This window comes from Neltuma alba, unplaced genomic scaffold (assembly GCF_004799145.2).
Source record: "Neltuma alba isolate B1F8T4 unplaced genomic scaffold, ASM479914v2 tig00004952_pilon, whole genome shotgun sequence".
Taxonomy (NCBI): Eukaryota; Viridiplantae; Streptophyta; class Magnoliopsida; order Fabales; family Fabaceae; genus Neltuma; species Neltuma alba.
Window position 1 is genome coordinate 76,828 of NW_021633926.1, and position 19,521 is coordinate 96,348.

General features: G+C 31.1%; 1 protein-coding gene across 1 annotated transcript; it reads right to left on the reverse strand.

Moving 5' to 3' along the window:
- Nucleotides 1-6,923: 6,923 nt before the first annotated feature.
- LOC114746366 (F-box protein At1g70590-like) lies at nucleotides 6,924-10,135 on the reverse strand. Its single transcript, XM_028934585.1, has 4 exons — nucleotides 9,569-10,135; nucleotides 8,882-9,015; nucleotides 8,386-8,568; nucleotides 6,924-7,450 (listed from the first exon to the last, which is right to left on the reverse strand). Exons 1-4 carry the CDS (start codon nucleotides 10,077-10,079, stop codon nucleotides 7,286-7,288), a joined length of 993 nt encoding a protein of 330 aa, XP_028790418.1. The 5' UTR covers nucleotides 10,080-10,135; the 3' UTR covers nucleotides 6,924-7,285.
- Between the last annotated feature and the right edge of the window lie 9,386 nt (nucleotides 10,136-19,521).

Below are 19,521 nucleotides of genomic sequence, written 5' to 3' on the forward strand. Positions count from 1 at the left end.
GAGAGGATAAATTCTTATGAAAATCGTCCACTAACAGTATCTTTACTATTAAATATGCATACTCTTTCAATTCTATAGGTATCAGCCAACCAATAGAGAACGAAGGAAACATCTTTGGAGATGGAGAATCCAGAGAAAGATTAAACCTCTTATGTGGCTATTTTGCCATGATAGGATCCACACAGCACAACTAAGAGTGGATAGGGGAGTTCATCAAGAGGCAAGTTGCCCTTTTGGATGCAACCAGGGAGAAACTTCTATGCACCTTCTTCGTGAGTGTGTCAATGCTAATGACATATAGAATCAGTAATCAAGGCCTCGATGTGGAATGCTTTTGTGTCCAAACACGATGCGGAGTGGGTTACTTGGAATCTCACCAATAAAATAGGGAATGACCAGACTAAGAAGACCCCATTGGGCTACCCTTTTTGGTTACATTTGTTGGGACATATGTGTGGCTAGATGCAATAGCCTTTTTAGTACACCTAGCATAGATGATCCTCGCAATAGGTTTTCTAGCTTTTTTAGAGCGTGTCTAGATCAAGATCTATTAAAACCCTGCGAGTTTTACAATTTCTACGAAACAAATGAGGGAAAACGCAATGGTCATGCAGATGGAACTGTGAAATTGGTAGTGGATGGTTTTGTTTTACAAGATGGAAGAAGTGGTTGCGGTGGAAGGATGCAGGACGACGCAAATAATTGAATCGTTGGTTTCAGCTATAAAATCACGAATATGCCCCCTATAATTACAGAGATGATTGGGATCATTCACGGCCTTAACATGTGTTGGAGTAGGAATTCCAAGGAAGTCTCACTTTACTTTGACAGCTTGGAGGCTTTCAACCTAATCACCAGAGGTTGTGATGGAATATACCCTTTCAGGGATATTATTGATGATGCTAGATTAATTTTTAACAAAGATTGGAAGGTTAATATTTATCATATGTATAGGGATGAAAACCACTTATCTGACTACTTAGCTAAACTCTCACATAGTCTTGATAGCTCCTTTTGATCCTTGATCAACCTCCTCCTCCTTATTGAGAGGCGAAGTGATAAAGGAGTTTAAGTTGTTAGTGTTGTCTTTTGTTTTTTGTTTGTTCTAAGTTGTATCTAGTTTTTTATCATTCAAAAAAAAAAAAGAACTCGTGCAAGCCAACAACAATTTCAACTTTTCATCTCTCCCCCATAATACTTGCTCCACCCATTTGAAAACATCTCTTTGCATTTTACATTCACATGCAAAAACTATGCTCATGCTTCCATAAGATCTCTTTTAACCTCGATGTTATTCATCAATGATGGTTTCTGTTTACAAAAGTAGTTTGTTTTCCCTAATTTTTTAATAAAATTTCTGATACATTAAGGTTTTGGTAAAAAGACATCTGTAAAAATAAAAGAATAAAAAATAAACCTTATTATAGTTTGTACTAGAAGTGAAAATAAGCTAGGTGGCCTCAAGGACATGTGGCTTAATCTATAGTTGGCATGGCTAGCCTGACCTATTTCCAAACAAGAGTAGGCCTAGGCTTTTTTAAAGGCCTGTTTCTTTTAATAGGACAGGCTTAGACTTTTTGACCAACCTATTAAGCCGGTTAGGTGACTTGGGCTTGTTATATTGTTTTTAAAAGTTATAGTTGTAAATTAGTAATTAATATTTTTAGAATAAAATCATATTTTGATTGACACTGTAATATGCCTTATACCATATTTTTATCCTAAATAAGACCATTTGATTACTCTTCTATATACCTTGAATGATGGCTTCTATAATATGCATGTTATTGTTGTAGAGGCATCCGCAGCAACAAAAGTAGAGTAGTTCACTAGTTCCTTTGATAAACATATTTACTGTTTTTCTTATTCTTCTGTTCATTCAAATCTTGCCTAGCTAATGATGATTTCATGTTATTTGTTTTGAACTTTTGTTTATATATATAAAACTACTCAGTTTTCACCTGTCCCTTCTCAGATACTTTTCCTGTTGCACGTGACCAACAATTGACAATAGAAAATAACCCCTCTATGAATTTAGGTTCTGTTTATCCCTTGCATTATAGCTTTTTTTTAACTACATCTCCTAAAAGGAACCATTTTAAAGTTAGTTTATTACTGTAATTTGAAACATGAACAACAAACTAATATACTACCATTTGAATATTAAATATTTTTCACTTAAATATTTTAGATAATTTTTATGTTTGTATTTCAGATAACTGACATTGAATTATCATAATTTTGGATTGATTTAAGTATATTTAATTTTTTTTTAAAAAAACTATAATGCAGGCTTCTTAATAGACTTCAGGCCAAGCCATGCTTGACTTTTGCACTGACTAGGTTTAGGCTGAATACAAGGCCTATCATAGGCGACAGGCTAGGCTTAAGCCAAAAGGTTTCAACACAGGCCTAGTCTGTCAAAGGTGAAACCTGGTCTATTTTCAGTTCTACTCAGTACTTGTCTCAATTATCAAAGCATGGCCTTTTTGTTTGATAAAACAAGGAAAAATTTCATTTAAATACCACTATAGCCAATTAATGTCAGTCAACCCCCAAAACATTTGAAAATTTTAGTGAACCCCATCAGACCAAAATAACATTAAAATTTAAGGATAAAATTACAATACTACCCCTCTTTTTTCATTAAAAAAATATATTAATGGTTGCCGAAACTTTGGCCAACAGTGCTCAGGTGGCAGGCACCAGAGGTTGGAGCTCTGGTGGCTTGCCATTGGACTCATGTGGCAGGAGGATTTTTCTTTTTTAAAATAAGGTGGCTAGACGGGTTTGACCCTATAATCCTTTGGCATATCAAAAGTAATGTGACCATTAAGCCATCCAAATCATTTAGTCATATGATGCAAAGAAAAATATATATAACAAAACAAATGTAAGTATCCAAGTGTAAATGAACAAGTGACATTCAACAATTTGTAAGTGAAATTCAGCAATTTACAACAAAAATTTAACGATTTACACGTAACATAGTGAAATTCACAACCCTAAATACAAGTGTTTATATATGAATGAGCAAGTGAAATTCAAAGATTTACAACAAAAAGTTATATATTTATAACTCAAATTCGGAGATTCACAAGAAATATAAGGGAATTCGTAACCCCAAATGTAAGTGTTTGAGTGTGAATAAATAAGTGAAATTTAACGATTTACAACGCAAATTCAGAGATTCATAGGAAACATAAATATTACAAAACTTACAAGAGAATTCACAACTTCAAAAATTTTGCTAATTAAGGCACCAGAGCTTATATTCAGGGAAGCTGTATTTAGGTTGTGAATTCCATTATACTTTTTAAACGCATTGTACATTAATTTAAATTGTGATTCAAATATCTAGATTTATTTCTTTTTAACTTGTGAATTTATTCATTATGATCTGTTAAATATATAAAAGTTATGAGTTAATTATCAAAGGCTTCGATGTGAGTGTGTGTGTGTGTTGAGCCAGAAGAAATGAAGACTGTACACGGAGAATTGTATTATTGACAATATGTCGTCCACGTAACATTTATTTATATTGCAAACCATATTTTAATATCTTATTCATTATGAAAAATTATAATATAATTACATCATAATGTATTGATGAACTCAAAATGGTTAAAAGAGCCAACTTGAGATCATTAGCATTATGAAGAAACAAAAATTAAATACAGGGAATATGTAATTAATTCTAATACAACGTTGCATACTCTTTTTCATTCGACCGAGCCTTAATTAGAAAAATTAAGAAGATGCCCATCTTTATTTAATGTCACCGGAAGCAGTAAAACCTCCCTGAATAGATGTGCCGACACCCTTATTAGTAAAACTTTTGAGGTTGTGAATTCTTTTATAAGTCTTGTAATGTTCATGTTTTCTTTGAATCCCTGAATTTGAGTTGTAAATTGCTGAATTTTTGTTGTAAATTATTAAATTTTACTTACTCATTCACATTTAAACAATTGTATTTGGGGTTGTGAATTTTCTTATATTTCTTGTGAATCGCTGAATTTAGTTTATAAATTCATGAATTTTTGTTGTAAATCATCGAATTTTACTTACTTATTCACACATAAACACTTGCATTTAAGGTTGTGAATTTCATTATGTTACTTGTAAATTGTCAAATTTTTGTTGTGAATTACTGAATTTCACTTGTTTATTTATACCTGGACGCTTGCATTTGTTTTGTTATATATGTTTTTCTTTGCACCATATAATTAAATGACTTGGTTGCCTTGATGGTCACATTATTTTTGGTATGCTGAGGGGTCATGGGTTCAAACCCTTCTCGGCCACCTTCTTTAAAAAAGAAATCCTTCTACCATCGGAGGTGCCAACTACCTGAGCATCCCGGACCTCCAATGACCATTAATATTTATTTTTTAAAAAAATAAAAAGAAGGGGTAATATTGTAATTTTATTTTTAAATTTTAATTTCATTTTGGTCCAATTGGTTGACTGAAGTTTTTAAATGTTTTAGAGATTGACTGATATTAATTGGCTATAGAGGTCCTTAAATGAAATTTTCACATAAAACAATGCCTCTGGTCCGCCGTTCCCTTCTATTTTTTGTTGGTCGATTGAATTCTTGGTAATGTAATAATGATTACTTGAGTTTGCTTAGTATACCATTAAAAAGATGATACATAACCATAAAAGGCCTTTGGTTTAGTCTCATTGTAAATGTGTAATGGTAATCTTTATTATATTACCATAAATAACTTGTTTGGTTGGTTTTATTGATGGTAATCAAGATTGCATTAGTAAAGAAGATTGCACATTTTTTGGTAATATCTATTCATAGGAAGATCCCTATGAATACTTATTGCATGTATGTAATCCTTTATAAAATGACAATTTTACCCTTAATAACCTAGATGAAAAGACAACATTTATTCTCAACAAGTATTATCAACCATCATTATCGGCCACACATCTTCCTTCCTTACCTCCCCCTTCATCTTCATCAGCGGTCTTCTATGTTGAGTAGACGTGCTATTTATTGCTTATCGAAATCTATATACTGGAGTATTCTTCCCTACTACTTCATTGTGGGTTTCCCATCATCTTGTTCGTCTAGCTTTAAATCATGGTTTGATTTCGTGGATTCACTCATTCACTCAATGATCTAGATTTGTGGTTTTAAATTTGACTCGGCATATTTTCTTTGGATTATTATTTGATTGGATCAAGCGCTCAATGGATTTAATCCCAAGTGAAAAACGCAACTGTCGTGGGTCAAATGACAAACTGGTTATAGATGATGCTAATGGCATAGGCAGAGGAACTCCTGAAGGTTTACAGGAATAGTTAAATGGTTGGTCTCTTGAAATCTGCAATTATGGTGATTGGTGGAGATCAAGGCGTACTAAATGGAGAAGGGAAAAGTTTCCTTTAGTGACATTTTGGTCATTTCACATATATTTACATTTAAGTTAACTGAAAAATTAATTTTATTTCCCATCCCTTTGATACGATACCAAACAAAAACACGGTGATCAACATGCATTATATATTGCATTACAATGCAATGCATTCCTTATGCATGTGCAATGGAACAAAACGGGCCCAAAAACATTTGGTTGGATTATACAGGACATTAAAATAGATAAGAATAATGTATCAAAAGATAAAATTAGGAGAAATTACAAAAAAGACCTTGGAATTACAAAAACGTAGATAGGAATCCTTAACAACTTCACTTTGAGTTTTGACAACTTCAGGGCATATTATTCTTATCAAAACCTAAAGTGAAGTTGTCAAGGATCCCTATTTGCGTTTTTACAATTCCAAGGTCTTTTTTTACAATTTTCTCATAAAATTACTCTTATTTACATATATGAATATATATAATGATTTAAAGTTGTCTACTTTTTCTCCAAATATATATAATAACGCTATCCACATATATATTAACAAGTTCAAGCCAAAAAACCTAGAGTATATAATACACAAACAAATATAATAATATCTATGTATGCTTTGCCATTATCAGATTCTCCCTTGCAACTTATATATATATATATATATATATATATATATATCACCAAGTATGCATCAACCATTCAACTATAGTTTAGTAGTAATATGTAGCAGTGTCTGCGATTGCCAATAATACACCAGAACTTTCATGAAAGCTAAAAAACACAAAGCCTCCAAAAACTGGAATTTTCATAAATAAAAAAAAGTGACCTTCAATGTAAAAGAAATATAGCAGTGTTAATGACTGAAATATTAGTCTAGCAATGGAAATAATAGCAGCAGCAACAAAAAAGTTGCTGATGGAGATGATAACAGCAGCAACAGAGATGACCAAGCAGAAATGACGACTTCACTTGATATAATTAGTATTACAAAATATAATTCTTTTTATATTATATAAGCCCAACCAAACATATAAATCAGGGCGTGACATAAGGATTACATGTAATTCTCTCTCATGGAATCCAACCAAACGGCCTCTTGATGTCCCATGCAAAATCACCAGGCTATGAACTATAAGTCAACCATTCGCCATGGATGCCTCATGACACTATTGCCAATAAACAAAAGGAATTTTGAAAATCTTGCTTATGCTGTATTAATATTAGCTGCTGGCATTTTTAGGAGCGTTATGTGAATTCGAATTCTGTCGGCATATATGCTGGTTTCAACCTGCACTTTCACTGAGTTAATTAAGAGATGTAGTTTAAATACTCTCCCATATGATGTCCCCAAAATAATTTGACTTTCACCTGTAGTTTTCATTCTTCCTAAAAATATTAGCTCCACTTCTTCCAAACATATCAGCTTTCCAATATTGAACTAGGGAATGAGGTACTCATTCAAAGAAAGTGCTGTAGCCTTGCTGTTGATGTGTGTGTGTGTGTGTGTGTGTGTGTGTGTGTGTGTGTGTGTGTTGTTTTTTTTTTTTTACTCTGCTCCCAAACAATACAATTTAGAAAAAATCAAAGAGGGGGGACAAGAAAGCCCTGTTACCCATGTCAAGGTCTGTGATCTTGTCTATTTGATTAATGTTAGTACCTAGAGCAAAAAAGAGGTGGCGCCTTTTGTACTTGTCTAAGAGGATACTGACTAGTAAGCTTGCCTTTTCCTATTGACAAGATAACCAATTATATTTGTGGGGGAAATGGCATAGGAAACTTCCCAGTGAGCTCCTGCTTTCCTTGGCCATGTTTATGCTATCTTCATTGACTGGGCCATTCATTAGATGTAGCATAACCATTTAAGATATGCAATTTTCTATTCACTAACGGTTCAAGGCGTGAATCAACAGTCAAAATGACGGCAAAGCACGCCATCTATCAGCAAGATGCATGACATGATCACGAGAGGTTGCAGAAAGCCGCTGAAGAATTACATTCTTGACATGGACAGCAGCTCGTTCGCCCCTACGAGTGGCCAGTTCCAAGTACACTACAGCTTTCATCATCTCTCCCTCCTGTACAGAAGCATTACCTCCATTAGAAACAATCATATTCCAATTTGAAAAGAAGTAACCTGCTTGAAACATTAGAAGCCATATAATTAGATGCAAAATTTGAATCCTTTAGCCACCAACCATCGTTACGATACGCCTATGAATAGCTTGCAGACCATCATTTAGTGCCATATAGTACATAACTAGATCGCATATGAAAGGCAATCAACAATCCCAAAATTAAGGCAAGTGATACTGAAATGCTCATTGTTAATTACAACTACAAGCACAAATGTTAGAAGTAGTAAGATTGTCGTGCAAGTTTTATCAATTTTTAAGAAGGTTTAGAAGTGTAAAAATAATCATGCATCATTAACGAACTCAATTTGAGATCAAGCACGGGCTTAACTCATAATCTCACTCATGAACATGCACCATATGAATTTAACAAGTCAAAAGAATTTTCACGGAATGGATCCGCAGCTGTCAACATTTTATTTGCAGCATGCAGTCAAAAGATTGATTGCAAGGGATTGTTTTCGATTTTTTTTTTTTATTTGGTACTTAAGAAAATGTATACTATTATGTATGCATATAGTTATGCCTACAAGTACGCATAATTAAAATTTTAAACAAGCCATTCCTAAGGTAAATGAGCTGAGAATCATATCCCAAAGCTAAATTTAAATTCAACAAGCTTAATGTTACACTCAAGCTCACTCATTTAATAAATGAACTGATATGGAAGTAAGTTTTGTGCTAGCCAAACCAGAATTGTTCAAATAAAACTCTGTTCATTTACAATCTAAAAAGGACAGTGAGTTTGTATTTTAAGTCAGTAGCCCATGGTTTTTAAGCCATGTTTTCCCATATGTGAAAGAAGATCACAGACAATTTGCTTATTGCATTTATTCTTCAGAGAATGTTTCAAATAAGAAAGCATAGATAACACTTACAGAAAAGAGAGCAAGTCCATGCTCAAATTGAGCTTTACTATGACCATGGTCCGCGGCCAGCTTCATCCATTTTCTTGCTAGTTTATGACTATGATTCAGACCTTCCCCAAAGGAGTAGCATAAGCCGACGTTGTACATAGCACGTACAAAACCACCTTCAGCAGCTTTCAGATACCATTTAGCCTATTCAAGGGCAACTTGTTAATGAGCGAAGTTCAGAACAAATCATAATCGCATAGGAACTAAAAATGCCCAGTATCATTAGATTTTTGGACATTAAAGATCTAATTCTCACCCAAAGATCACTAATACCATCACATAGGTTAACCATCAACTTAAGAGTCAATATAAGAGGAAATAGCATACGCAAATTTCAGGCATTATAATAAGGTCGAATGGATTATCCGCTTTGGTCCCATCTAGTTAAAAATAATGAAAAACAAAAATAGAAGGGCTCAATCATAATTAACAATGAGAGGATAGAATAGAAACCTACTGCCTCTTTCATATTGCTATCAATCCCTTGACCTCGATGCAGGCAAAGTGCGAGTTGGTATTGAGCACGAGCGTTACCCCGAAACGAAGCTTTATATAACCATTTTAAAGCCTCCTTGCTATTAGGAGGATCAGCTGCAGAAAAACAGTATATCCTTATGACCCAGTTTCTATCGTCATAAAAACTTCAGTCATTTAGGCTTGTATGAGCGAAGCGTTCATTAAAGATTTACATATGCAGAATGCAGATATAATATACCTTTATAAACTGTGGTCGAGAACTTAAGATATACTGTGATATGCTTGACTTTGTTGATTACTTTCCTGTTAATCCTCAATCAACCACTGATTATAATTGAAAGGGGCAATTGTATATGCGGATGGAAGAGCACAGATAGTTTTAGAAGTTAGTTTATAATGCACTTTTTGACACAGCTAATAGTAAATTTAAATGTGCCAATGATATAGTTACGCACTAAGTGAATGCGAGTGGAAATTAGACAGGGACTGCTACGCACTAGTCTTCGAAAAGAGAAAAAGATGGTTAAAAGAACAGATGTTGGAAAGGAAAAGAAAAAAAATCAAAGCCACAGCCACCAGTCCACTAACGAAAACAATAACTACATAGCGCAAAATTTTCGTTCTTTCTGGCAAAACTAGATGGCTCAAACTGAAATTCTGAAAATACCTTGCAAATAGGAAATTCCCAAATTGCACTGCCCAGCCGGTTCTCCAAGTTCCGCAGCTTTCTGATACAGAGCAATCGCCTTCGATCTCTCGCCCATCTCCCAATAAATCAGCCCCGCATCAACCATCGCTAATGTGGAGCCGCGAGCAACAGCTCTCATAAAAGAATCCAATGCCTTCCCTGTATTAGGACTAACACCTCCCCGGCCATGCTTGAATCGCTTTCCCCGCTTCAACAGCAAAATCGCCTCCCTCAGCGGCCTAAGCGCCTCCGACCAAGACCTACATACCAACGACGCCGCTTGAAGGTTCGGGAGGTTAAAGGAGGCTGCAATTTTGGCTAAAATGTCGTAGGGAAGAGCAGAGAAATCAGCTACATATGATGACGAAGTCGCGGGTTCCGATGCCATCGCCGGCGAGCAGAAGGGAATGGAGCGAGCAGAAGAAGCTGATGCTTTGAGAGGAGTTCTGACGGAACTGTCTTTAATGGAAGGACGCGTTCTCTGCTTCATCTTCGTTGATGGAATGGAAGCGGTAGGTAGCAGCGGAGTAAACCAGAGATGAAGGTGGTAATTTGGATCCTCTCGAGTCTCACACTCAGCGGTTCTACTTACTCTACGTTTCACATATAGATTGCCTCACGGTGACGTGGGGATGGTGGCTGGAAATTTGTCATTTGTGTTCAATTAATATCTGCATATTTGCAAGAATCTGATTCGGAGTTGGAATTTAAGAATTTGGAGTCTTTTTTCAAAAAAGAAGAAAAAAATCAATAAATAGTTTGAAGTTTTAGAAAAAGTTAACCGCAATTGACTGGATTAAAAAAAGAGTGTCACCCTATGCTATCCTCTTATAAACAAGGTATTGAAAATCAGGTCAGGCCAGCAATTAAACTAGTCAAGACAATAAATTAAGAGTTAATAGGATAGATTGGAGTCAAATCGAGGTCAAACTGATGAGAAATATAAAAACAATAAAAAATAATTAAAATTTTTACTAAGAATTAGATATCAATTTAATATCTTGAATCACTCAATAAAATAATCATATACTTATAATTTCTTATAATATCATACTACTAAAATCACTAAATATTCATCCTAATAAAATATCAAAATAGATCTATGATAACAAAATATTTCTTTTTATAGTTATTCAATCACTAAGTTTTAATTATCAACAGCTTTTAAGAAAAATAATCAAAATAATTTAAAAAAAAAAACAAGGCAAACAGGTTAACCCACCAAACCGGGCTAGTTACCTAGGTTATTACAGGTTTGCCCTGGTTGATCTAGATCACACTAAGTCAGTTCTCTTACGGTTTAAATGCTCAACTGAACCGGTTACTAGGCCGGTTCATTGATTTCCAGTCTGAACCTATCGGTTTGGTCCGGGTTTCAATACATGGCTTATAAGCTACGATTTTTTTGATGAGTGTGTTCAATAACGAAATATTTAATTTATTTTTTCCTCAATTTTTTAATAATTTAAGGTATATCAAATTATTTTAAATTTGAAACTAATTCTTATCAAGTCAGAAGTATTTAAAGTTAAAATTCTCTCAATAAATATAATTTTTGATACTTAAATTTGTATTATTTTCTTAAGATGGTGAAACTACTTGCCATATCAACTAAGAGTTTGTTGATATTTTTTCCCCCAAGTTAATTACCCATCTTTATCATCTCTTTTTTATTCATTTTATCTGCCAACTACTCTTTTTTCTTGAATATGGATGTTTTTTAAGCAATTGGTTGCATTTATATATATATATGTATATATATTTGTTACTTTTAATAATATTAAATAATTAACTAACTTTTCTATCTAGATAGTCTAGTTCATTTGCATAAAAATTGGAGCCAACAGTCATTTACCAAATACTATCTCTGCTTCTAAATATGGAAACCAGAAAAAGAATTCATTTTATAAGATTTTAATTTATTTTGCCTTTTAATTTTATAATTTTTTGCTCGAAGTATATTTATTAATTGTACATATTAAAAGAGCTCTCAATCAAGGTGTAACCCGAATACACATTATTAAAGAGAGTAGTTTAGAAATTAAAAATAAAACACATTTATTACAGATAACTAATTAATTTTTTTAACAAAAAAATAAATAATTAATTTTATTAATATTCTCAGGTCAATTATCTAATTTTTTTTACTAATTCTTATATTGTAGACAAGGTAATACTCTTCCGATCCTTCATATAGAATCTAATTGTTGAATTGATTTTAGTCTTAAATATAAAACATATTTATCATATTTATCAATTTTTCTTAAATTACCCATATGGATAATCCCTCAACCATAATCAAGTGAAAGAGGGAGGGAAGATATTAAGAAATATGATTATGGGGTTTTTAAAAAAATATGTCATATTTCTTATAATTAACTAACTTACTTAACTTTCTTAATATAATCAAATTAGTTAAATAGGTCTATATTAAGAATTGGAAGAGTATTATGTAATTTTGTAGCAATATGATCTAAACTAGAATCTTTTCTCCCATGCTATATGCATGGATGGGTGTCTACTGCTCTATATCATGTTTTAAATGCAAAATTAAATGATTACATTTATGATGATACATCATTATATATATTTTTATTTCTAATTTATTGAGATATATTTTGTTAGGATTCGATTAGAGGGGAATAAAGACGTTGATCAAAAAACTTTTGGATACCCACATAATTTTTCATATAAAAACTTGTTCGCTTTATTAACTAAATTAAATACTCACATATTTATTTAGTAAATTTAGTTATGGGTTAAAAACAGATTTTAAAATATTAAAAATCTTCCGTGTATGCTTGCAATCATTTTAAAGTGAGTTGCATTGAAGAACTAATCAAGAGCCGAAGTAATAATTTCTGTTAAAAATTTAATAACCCTGAAGCTTCGTAAACACACTTTAACCAGAATTAGAATTATGCTTCTTTAGTTTTTAACGAAAGAGGTAATTGAATCAGATATATTAAAAAAACGCTAAATAAACTATTTAATTCTAATAAATATTATATGATCTCCCTAAAATATCACTATCTAACATTAGATTATATATTAATTTATAAATTAAATAAACTAGTTTAAAAATAAATATAAGAGATAAAATATATTAAGATATTATATTTAGAACTAAAATTAACTACCTAATTAACATCTATATTCAGGATGGGAAGAATAGTTTGGTATTGAAATTGTAAGTTTAAATACCACCTCCAATCCTAAATATAAGAATTAGTTTTGCATTACAAATTACATTTTATATTTAAAACAAGAGGCAGCATAATTGAAATTTCTGAAAATTGTATAATTTTTTATTAGTTTACTGCTTTTTTTCATTTGTGAGTACTTATCATCCCCTAATAAATTTAAAATGCCAAAAAAATACCTAACGTTGATCCAAAAGGTTAAAAAAAATACTTGTCACTTGGCTTATATCTAAAAATTATATCCATTATAAAATTTCGAGTAAATAATTCGTTTGTAGTAGTTTCTTAATTATTGTTGCATGAAACTAATTCCTTTTCTATCAATAACTCAGACACATATGTAACTTCTTCAATGATTGGTAGAATAGTATTCAGTTATAAATTTTTGATAATATATGAATCAATACAATTTCATAAATTTTTGTATATTTTATTTATATAATTATACATATATCATATTATTTACTATTAAATATAAAATTTTGCAAGTTTACATTACGAATCTAATTGCAAAATGGAAAACAGATTCTATGAAAAAAAATGCAACTTGTGATGAATACTACTATTTTCTCTCCATTTTTATAATAAAAACTGTGTGTAAATAGTAAATAATATAACATAGATATATGTGAGTAGCAAAATGGAAAAATTCCCAAAAATTACCTCTTAAATTTTAAAATCCTAAATTAGGAATTACCACAACAATTTGTTGTCATTTGCTTATTTGCTTTTAAGTGTATTCAATTGCTATCAAAGTGAAATAAATAAGATTGATTTAAAATTTTAAAATTCAAAAAGTTTTTTTTTGGGGTTTTTCCTAACAAAATTTGTAAAAAGATGCATTATTATATTATATTTTGTCACGAAAATTCACATTATAAAAAAAAGAAGAGTTTAGGGAGAATCACTGTATAATTCTAAGGATGTATTATTAACTACTAAAAAAAGTCTGATGATAAATTACAATATAAATAACAACAAAATTTATACTATTTAATTGTTATTAGCTTTTTTTAGTAATTTTTTTTGGGATATCATAATAAATTGATAATCCCCATTTATTTATTTTCTTTGGCCTTGATCGCCCATTTTAGCTTGAAACTTCATAAAATGCATGAAAACACATGCATACATGTATAAAATATGCAAAGAAAAAATTGCATATGAAAATTATTTTTGTAATATTTTTCAGTTTATAAATATTATACGAAAATATTTTTATTTCTGAACCAAATTTAGTTTATATTTATATTTTAAAAAATTAAATGTATTATGATCTATTTATGCTTTGAAAAGATTTGAAAAGACAGAAAGCATATCAAAAGGACAATCTTATCCTCAACAGAAAAATTTGCTGGTAAAAAAAAAAGAAGACAATTTTTTTCCAAGCAAAAGATGTCAATTCCTAGTGGACCTATTAATGATGTAGGCCGATCTCTTTTGGTGGGCCCATTCACTCCAACAATTTCAAGTCGGTGTCCTTTTCAGCCCAACCTGGCCACACTTTGGGCTGGCCCATTAGGCCCCTTTAGTCTGATGGCCCCACAATGGCTTTATTAGTAATCCTCTTATCATAATTTGACCCCTCAAAAGAAAAAAAAAAAAAGTTGTTATCACAATTGACTTAATATGCCTACAAAAAGTTTGGCACCCTCTTCCTTTTTTCTCCCCCCTTTGTAGTCTATGATTTTAGCTTTGACATTATAAAGCAAATCTGAGACTATGTTTGAAAATTATTATACGCCACCTGAATTCAAGGACATTATTTTACTTTGATCACATCATCGAACATTGCTTGCAAGCCGTCTTCTAAATAACCACTTTATCCCATCATAGAATCCTCTTTGGGTTGTTCTAACAGTTACAAGATGAATTTCACAAACATTATACATATTAGAGCTATGGAAGCAAAATTTATGACTATGACAAATTTTGTCGTCTTAGCATTGCTACAAACGATGGTGAATGTTAGGGTTCAAAGGGGAAAAAAGAAAACTGGGGATAATAGTAGATGTGTGTTCATGAGGAAATATAATAATCAGAATGAGTATGTATAAGGAAGAGTCTGCTTAGCATTTATTAAAGAGAAAATAATAGAAAATCATTTGAGATGATTTAAATATGTATTAAAAAAAGTTGTTGAAGGCACTAGTGAATAGGAAAAATAAGATTATATGGAGTCTTCTAGAAAGTGATAGAGATAGGGAAAAAAAATTGAAGATAACGCTTAATAAAATTATTAAAGAGACGTTTTAGTTAGCAATTTATTATAGATACAGCATAATGACATTATGTAATTTATATAGCCTACTTCACTTAGTATAATAATAATGCTTGTTGATGTTGATGTTGCTGTTGAGTACTCCCAAGGATGAGTGAGAAGAATTTGAATTCTTTTAAATAAGTAAAGGAATAAAAGATTCAAGTTGTGAATTGTGACTAAAGGGGTGTTTGGCTATTGTCGAAAACACTTTTTAAAAATATTTTTCCGTAAAGCGAGGCAAACTTCTCTATATATTTACTTCGTAAATCGTAAAAACATTTTTGAAACCATAGTTTGGTTTTCATCTAAACACCTCCTAAATCAGGCACACAACAAACACCCCCCAGGAAAAAGAATCACACACAAACACATAAAATGTTACGTTTGGTAAGATCATGTGGTGCTATTATAAATGACACCTAGCTAGGGCATTGAAAAAACTACATATATTAGTATAACTAAACTAAATTATGACAATATTTGAGTCTAACTTAATACTGGTGAGTATAATTGGATTAAAAAATTATAACTACCCTAAGATGAATCGGGCATCTCCACATGCGTCAAATTAATGATGGAGCAGTTTGATTAACCCATAGAAAAGAGGGAAAAAAGAAACTTGATGCATTTAGCAGAGCACTTATTATAAATATGGCTATGTATAACGCATTTACGTGATGTTCATCCATGTTATGATTTGATTCTCAACTTTCCAATAATAGTGTCTTTTGAATCCATCCGTGAGAGCAATATGCTCAAACAAGCTAGTCGTAGCTAGCCTAGTAATATTCATCTGGCTTTTTCCTTCTCTTGTTCCATTATTACTGCCTTTATATACATTTATATATATATATATATATTTTTTTTTTTACATGAGGAGACAAATAGTCAATATTTTGGCACAATGGTCTCTTTCAACTTTTGCTTTTGTTTGGTGCAATAACGTTACGGGTGGGCGCAATCAAAGTTTATGGGTCAATTTAATTTTGAGTTAAATCCGCTTTAATTTGATGTGAAATTCTCTGAATATATACAAACAAATTGTTTAACTATGAACAGTTTTGTTTATGTAAAAGTGGGGGAAATTAAAAACAATATCCAAACAATCTCCACAGGCAGAATAAGTATATTAATTGATATATTAACTTTAACTCTGTTCTCTCCATGAAGGACGCGAGTATATATATTAATTTATTATTATGGCTTAGTTTTAGAATCGACCATTTTTATTTGAAAGGGTTGTGTCCATTAGGATAATATATACTGAATGATACCGCTAATTCTTGATTAGCATGAACTAATCAATATACACAGGATTATGTACTCCTTCAGTCCTAAATATAAGACTTATTATAAAATGAGTCTTATATTTAGCACCAGAAGAGTATATATGTATGAGCAGATAGATTCAGTATTATATATATCCTTACAATGAAAATAATAAAAAATATTGATGAAAACAATAAGAATCGTTTTAAAAAAAACATTAATATGATTGATTCATGGTCCTACCTTGTAAGGTAATGCCTTTTTTTTGGCATAAGTAAAGTAATGCTTAAACGAATGCATATTATCATATTATATACATGCAATTTGGATTCTCCCTATAGCTGGTCGGTCCAATTTCTTCTCTCTCTCTAAATTGACAGCACAATTGATTTGCAAGAGGAAGAATATAATCGCAATTCACTACAGTTATGATGACTTTCTTACAAGTAAGAGTCCTAAATTCAATCCCGGTTATAATTTCAAACTATTAATGTTTGTGCCTCTAATTTTTTTTTTTTTAAAAAAATAAGTTGCAGTGAATTAGTGATGAACTTGCTCATCAAAGATAACATAATTTGGATACTTTTAGTTGATTTCTACAACGAGCTACATATATGTTAACTAGTCTCTTCTTTTGTATATATATGATTCAATCTTGACTTTTGTGTTGCAGTTCACATAATAGTTTGAATGTTTGATTTCGACCCATATTATTCTTCTACCTCACTTTTGTTAATTGACCTAGATTGAGGCTAATCACATTACTTAAATTAAAATACATCACTTGATTAAATAAAACAGTATGGGTTGTAAGTCATATAATCTAATTATACTCCTCTTATCCTTAATACAGGATCTAATTGTTAAATTAATTTTAGTACTAAATATAAGACCCATTTCTCATATTTATCAATTTTTTTTCTAAATTACCCCTATAGATACTCCCTCAACTATGATCAAGTAAGTGAAGGAAAGAGGACATTAAAAAAGATTATTATGATATTTTAGGAAAACATGTCATATTTTTTATAATTAACTAACTTACTAACTTTCTTAATTTAATTAAATTAGTTAAATAAGCCTTATATTAAGAATCGAAGAAGTACATTGTTATTATTTTAGACTAAGTCAGTTGATAAAAGTGAGGTAGGATAATATAAGATCCAAGTTAATTAATAGCATTCATACTAGCTCATGAATAATCAATATTTTTTTGTTGTAAGGATTGCATGCGAGTTGGATTTTAGAAATTTCAATGTACGTAGATTTTGAAACCGAAAAAAAAATTTCTCATAAGTTATCAATTAGAAAGATATGATATTTGAATTGTAGATCTATTGAATAAGTTCCATATATACCTTCACGACTTGAATGAATCGGTGGAAAAAGAAGAAAGAAAAAAAAAAAATCAAACCTCATAAATTAAGATTACAAATAGTTTGTTTTCTATTATGTTATCATATGTGGGTTAATACTAAATATGGGCTAGGAGTACCAATCAGCTCATCTCTATCATATCCTGCCTATATTGATGTATTTATTCATAGTGTACGCGTATATGAGTAGTGTACATGAAACTTGTTATCTTATAATTAATTAATTACACACCTATTCAAGTACGTATCCCTTACATATATTTTGTGGATATAAATGATCGGAATCATGTGGTGTGCAATAATGAGGGTGATTAAATTAATGGGTTGGCCAAAAAAATATTAAATGAAGGGATCTAATTAATCCACTACTACGACCCCACTACAAGCCAACTACAATCTGCCCCTTCTCTACTCTTAATTTAAAAGATTTGTGTTTTGATGCAAATATTGCTTCCACCGCAAACTCGAATCCCCATAAACCATATTCATTCTTATTTCTCCTTCTTATCCTAAATATAATTTTTTTTTAAAAAAATCAAATCAAAATTCATAAACATATATTTGATATGAAAGGCCTGCTTAGATGAGCATTTATAAGCATATTTTATATAAGTTGAGAGAAAACTCATGTTACACACTTACCTCATATTTTATAAATTATACTGAAAAAACTACTTATAAACTACTCCTCCAGTTCTAAATATGAGACCCTTATATATACTAGTATAAGAGTCTCATATTTAAGATCACGGGAGTATTCTAAACGGGGTGAAGTATCTCAATAGATAAGGTGAATATTTTGCGTGCCACTCTTTCTTTCTTTCATTCATTCCCCCACTTGTAAACTAATCAGGGTTTTGCTGACATTCCCTGTATTTTATTCATGCGAGAGAGGAAGATATTGCTGTCGATCTATGACTTTTACATTTTTAAATTGGCTATAGATAATGCATCCAAATATTGAGATGGTGATATGCAAAATACTAGAAAAATTAAAGTTATTAAGATTTTTATTCTCATATCATTTTTATTACGCAAGAAAATTTATTGATTTATATTTATTTATTTTCAATCAAATCAAAATTATTGAATTTTGAATTAAACAAAATCAAAAGCATTAACAACCAAACTAATATATATAAAAGATATATAAGTAAAAGGTGAAGAAAGTGACCTATTTCAATACGATTTGGAAAAAAGGTGTATTAAGCATATAGCTTAAGTACACAGTTTTTCTTGTCATTTTTATGATTAATTAGTTTATAATTTTTCAAAACAAGATTATACCAAGATAAGATAAGATCATAAAAGAACATTCTTAAAAGCTATATTAATTTTCGTACCCTTAAGTTTGTTTAATAATTTCATCTTTTTATGTTCCAAAAATATCTAGCTCCTTTAACATTCAATATACTATAAAAGATTCTCGCGCATTGTACTACATATATAAAAATATATATATTAATGAAATCAACTAATCTTGATGATGGATTTTTTAAAATCAAATTATTCAACTACTGGCATCAAATTAGTTACCTGAATACCCATCATTCTTTGCGCTGGTGGGCACAAAGATAAATTCATTAAAAAATAAACAAATTGAGAGGAATGTTGCGTTAAATATACCAAACGAGGACTTGAAAGAATTAGCGGACTTTGCTCTAAACGATGTAAGTAGGAAGGGCCGTTGGAGACTAAAAAAAAAAAAAAGGTGATTTATAAAAATAGTTAATAATTGGAGTAAGAAAGGAGGAGGATGTACTGGAGGAAAGAATTTATGAATAAGATAAAGTTTTGAATGTGCCAATAATTGGCCTTCAA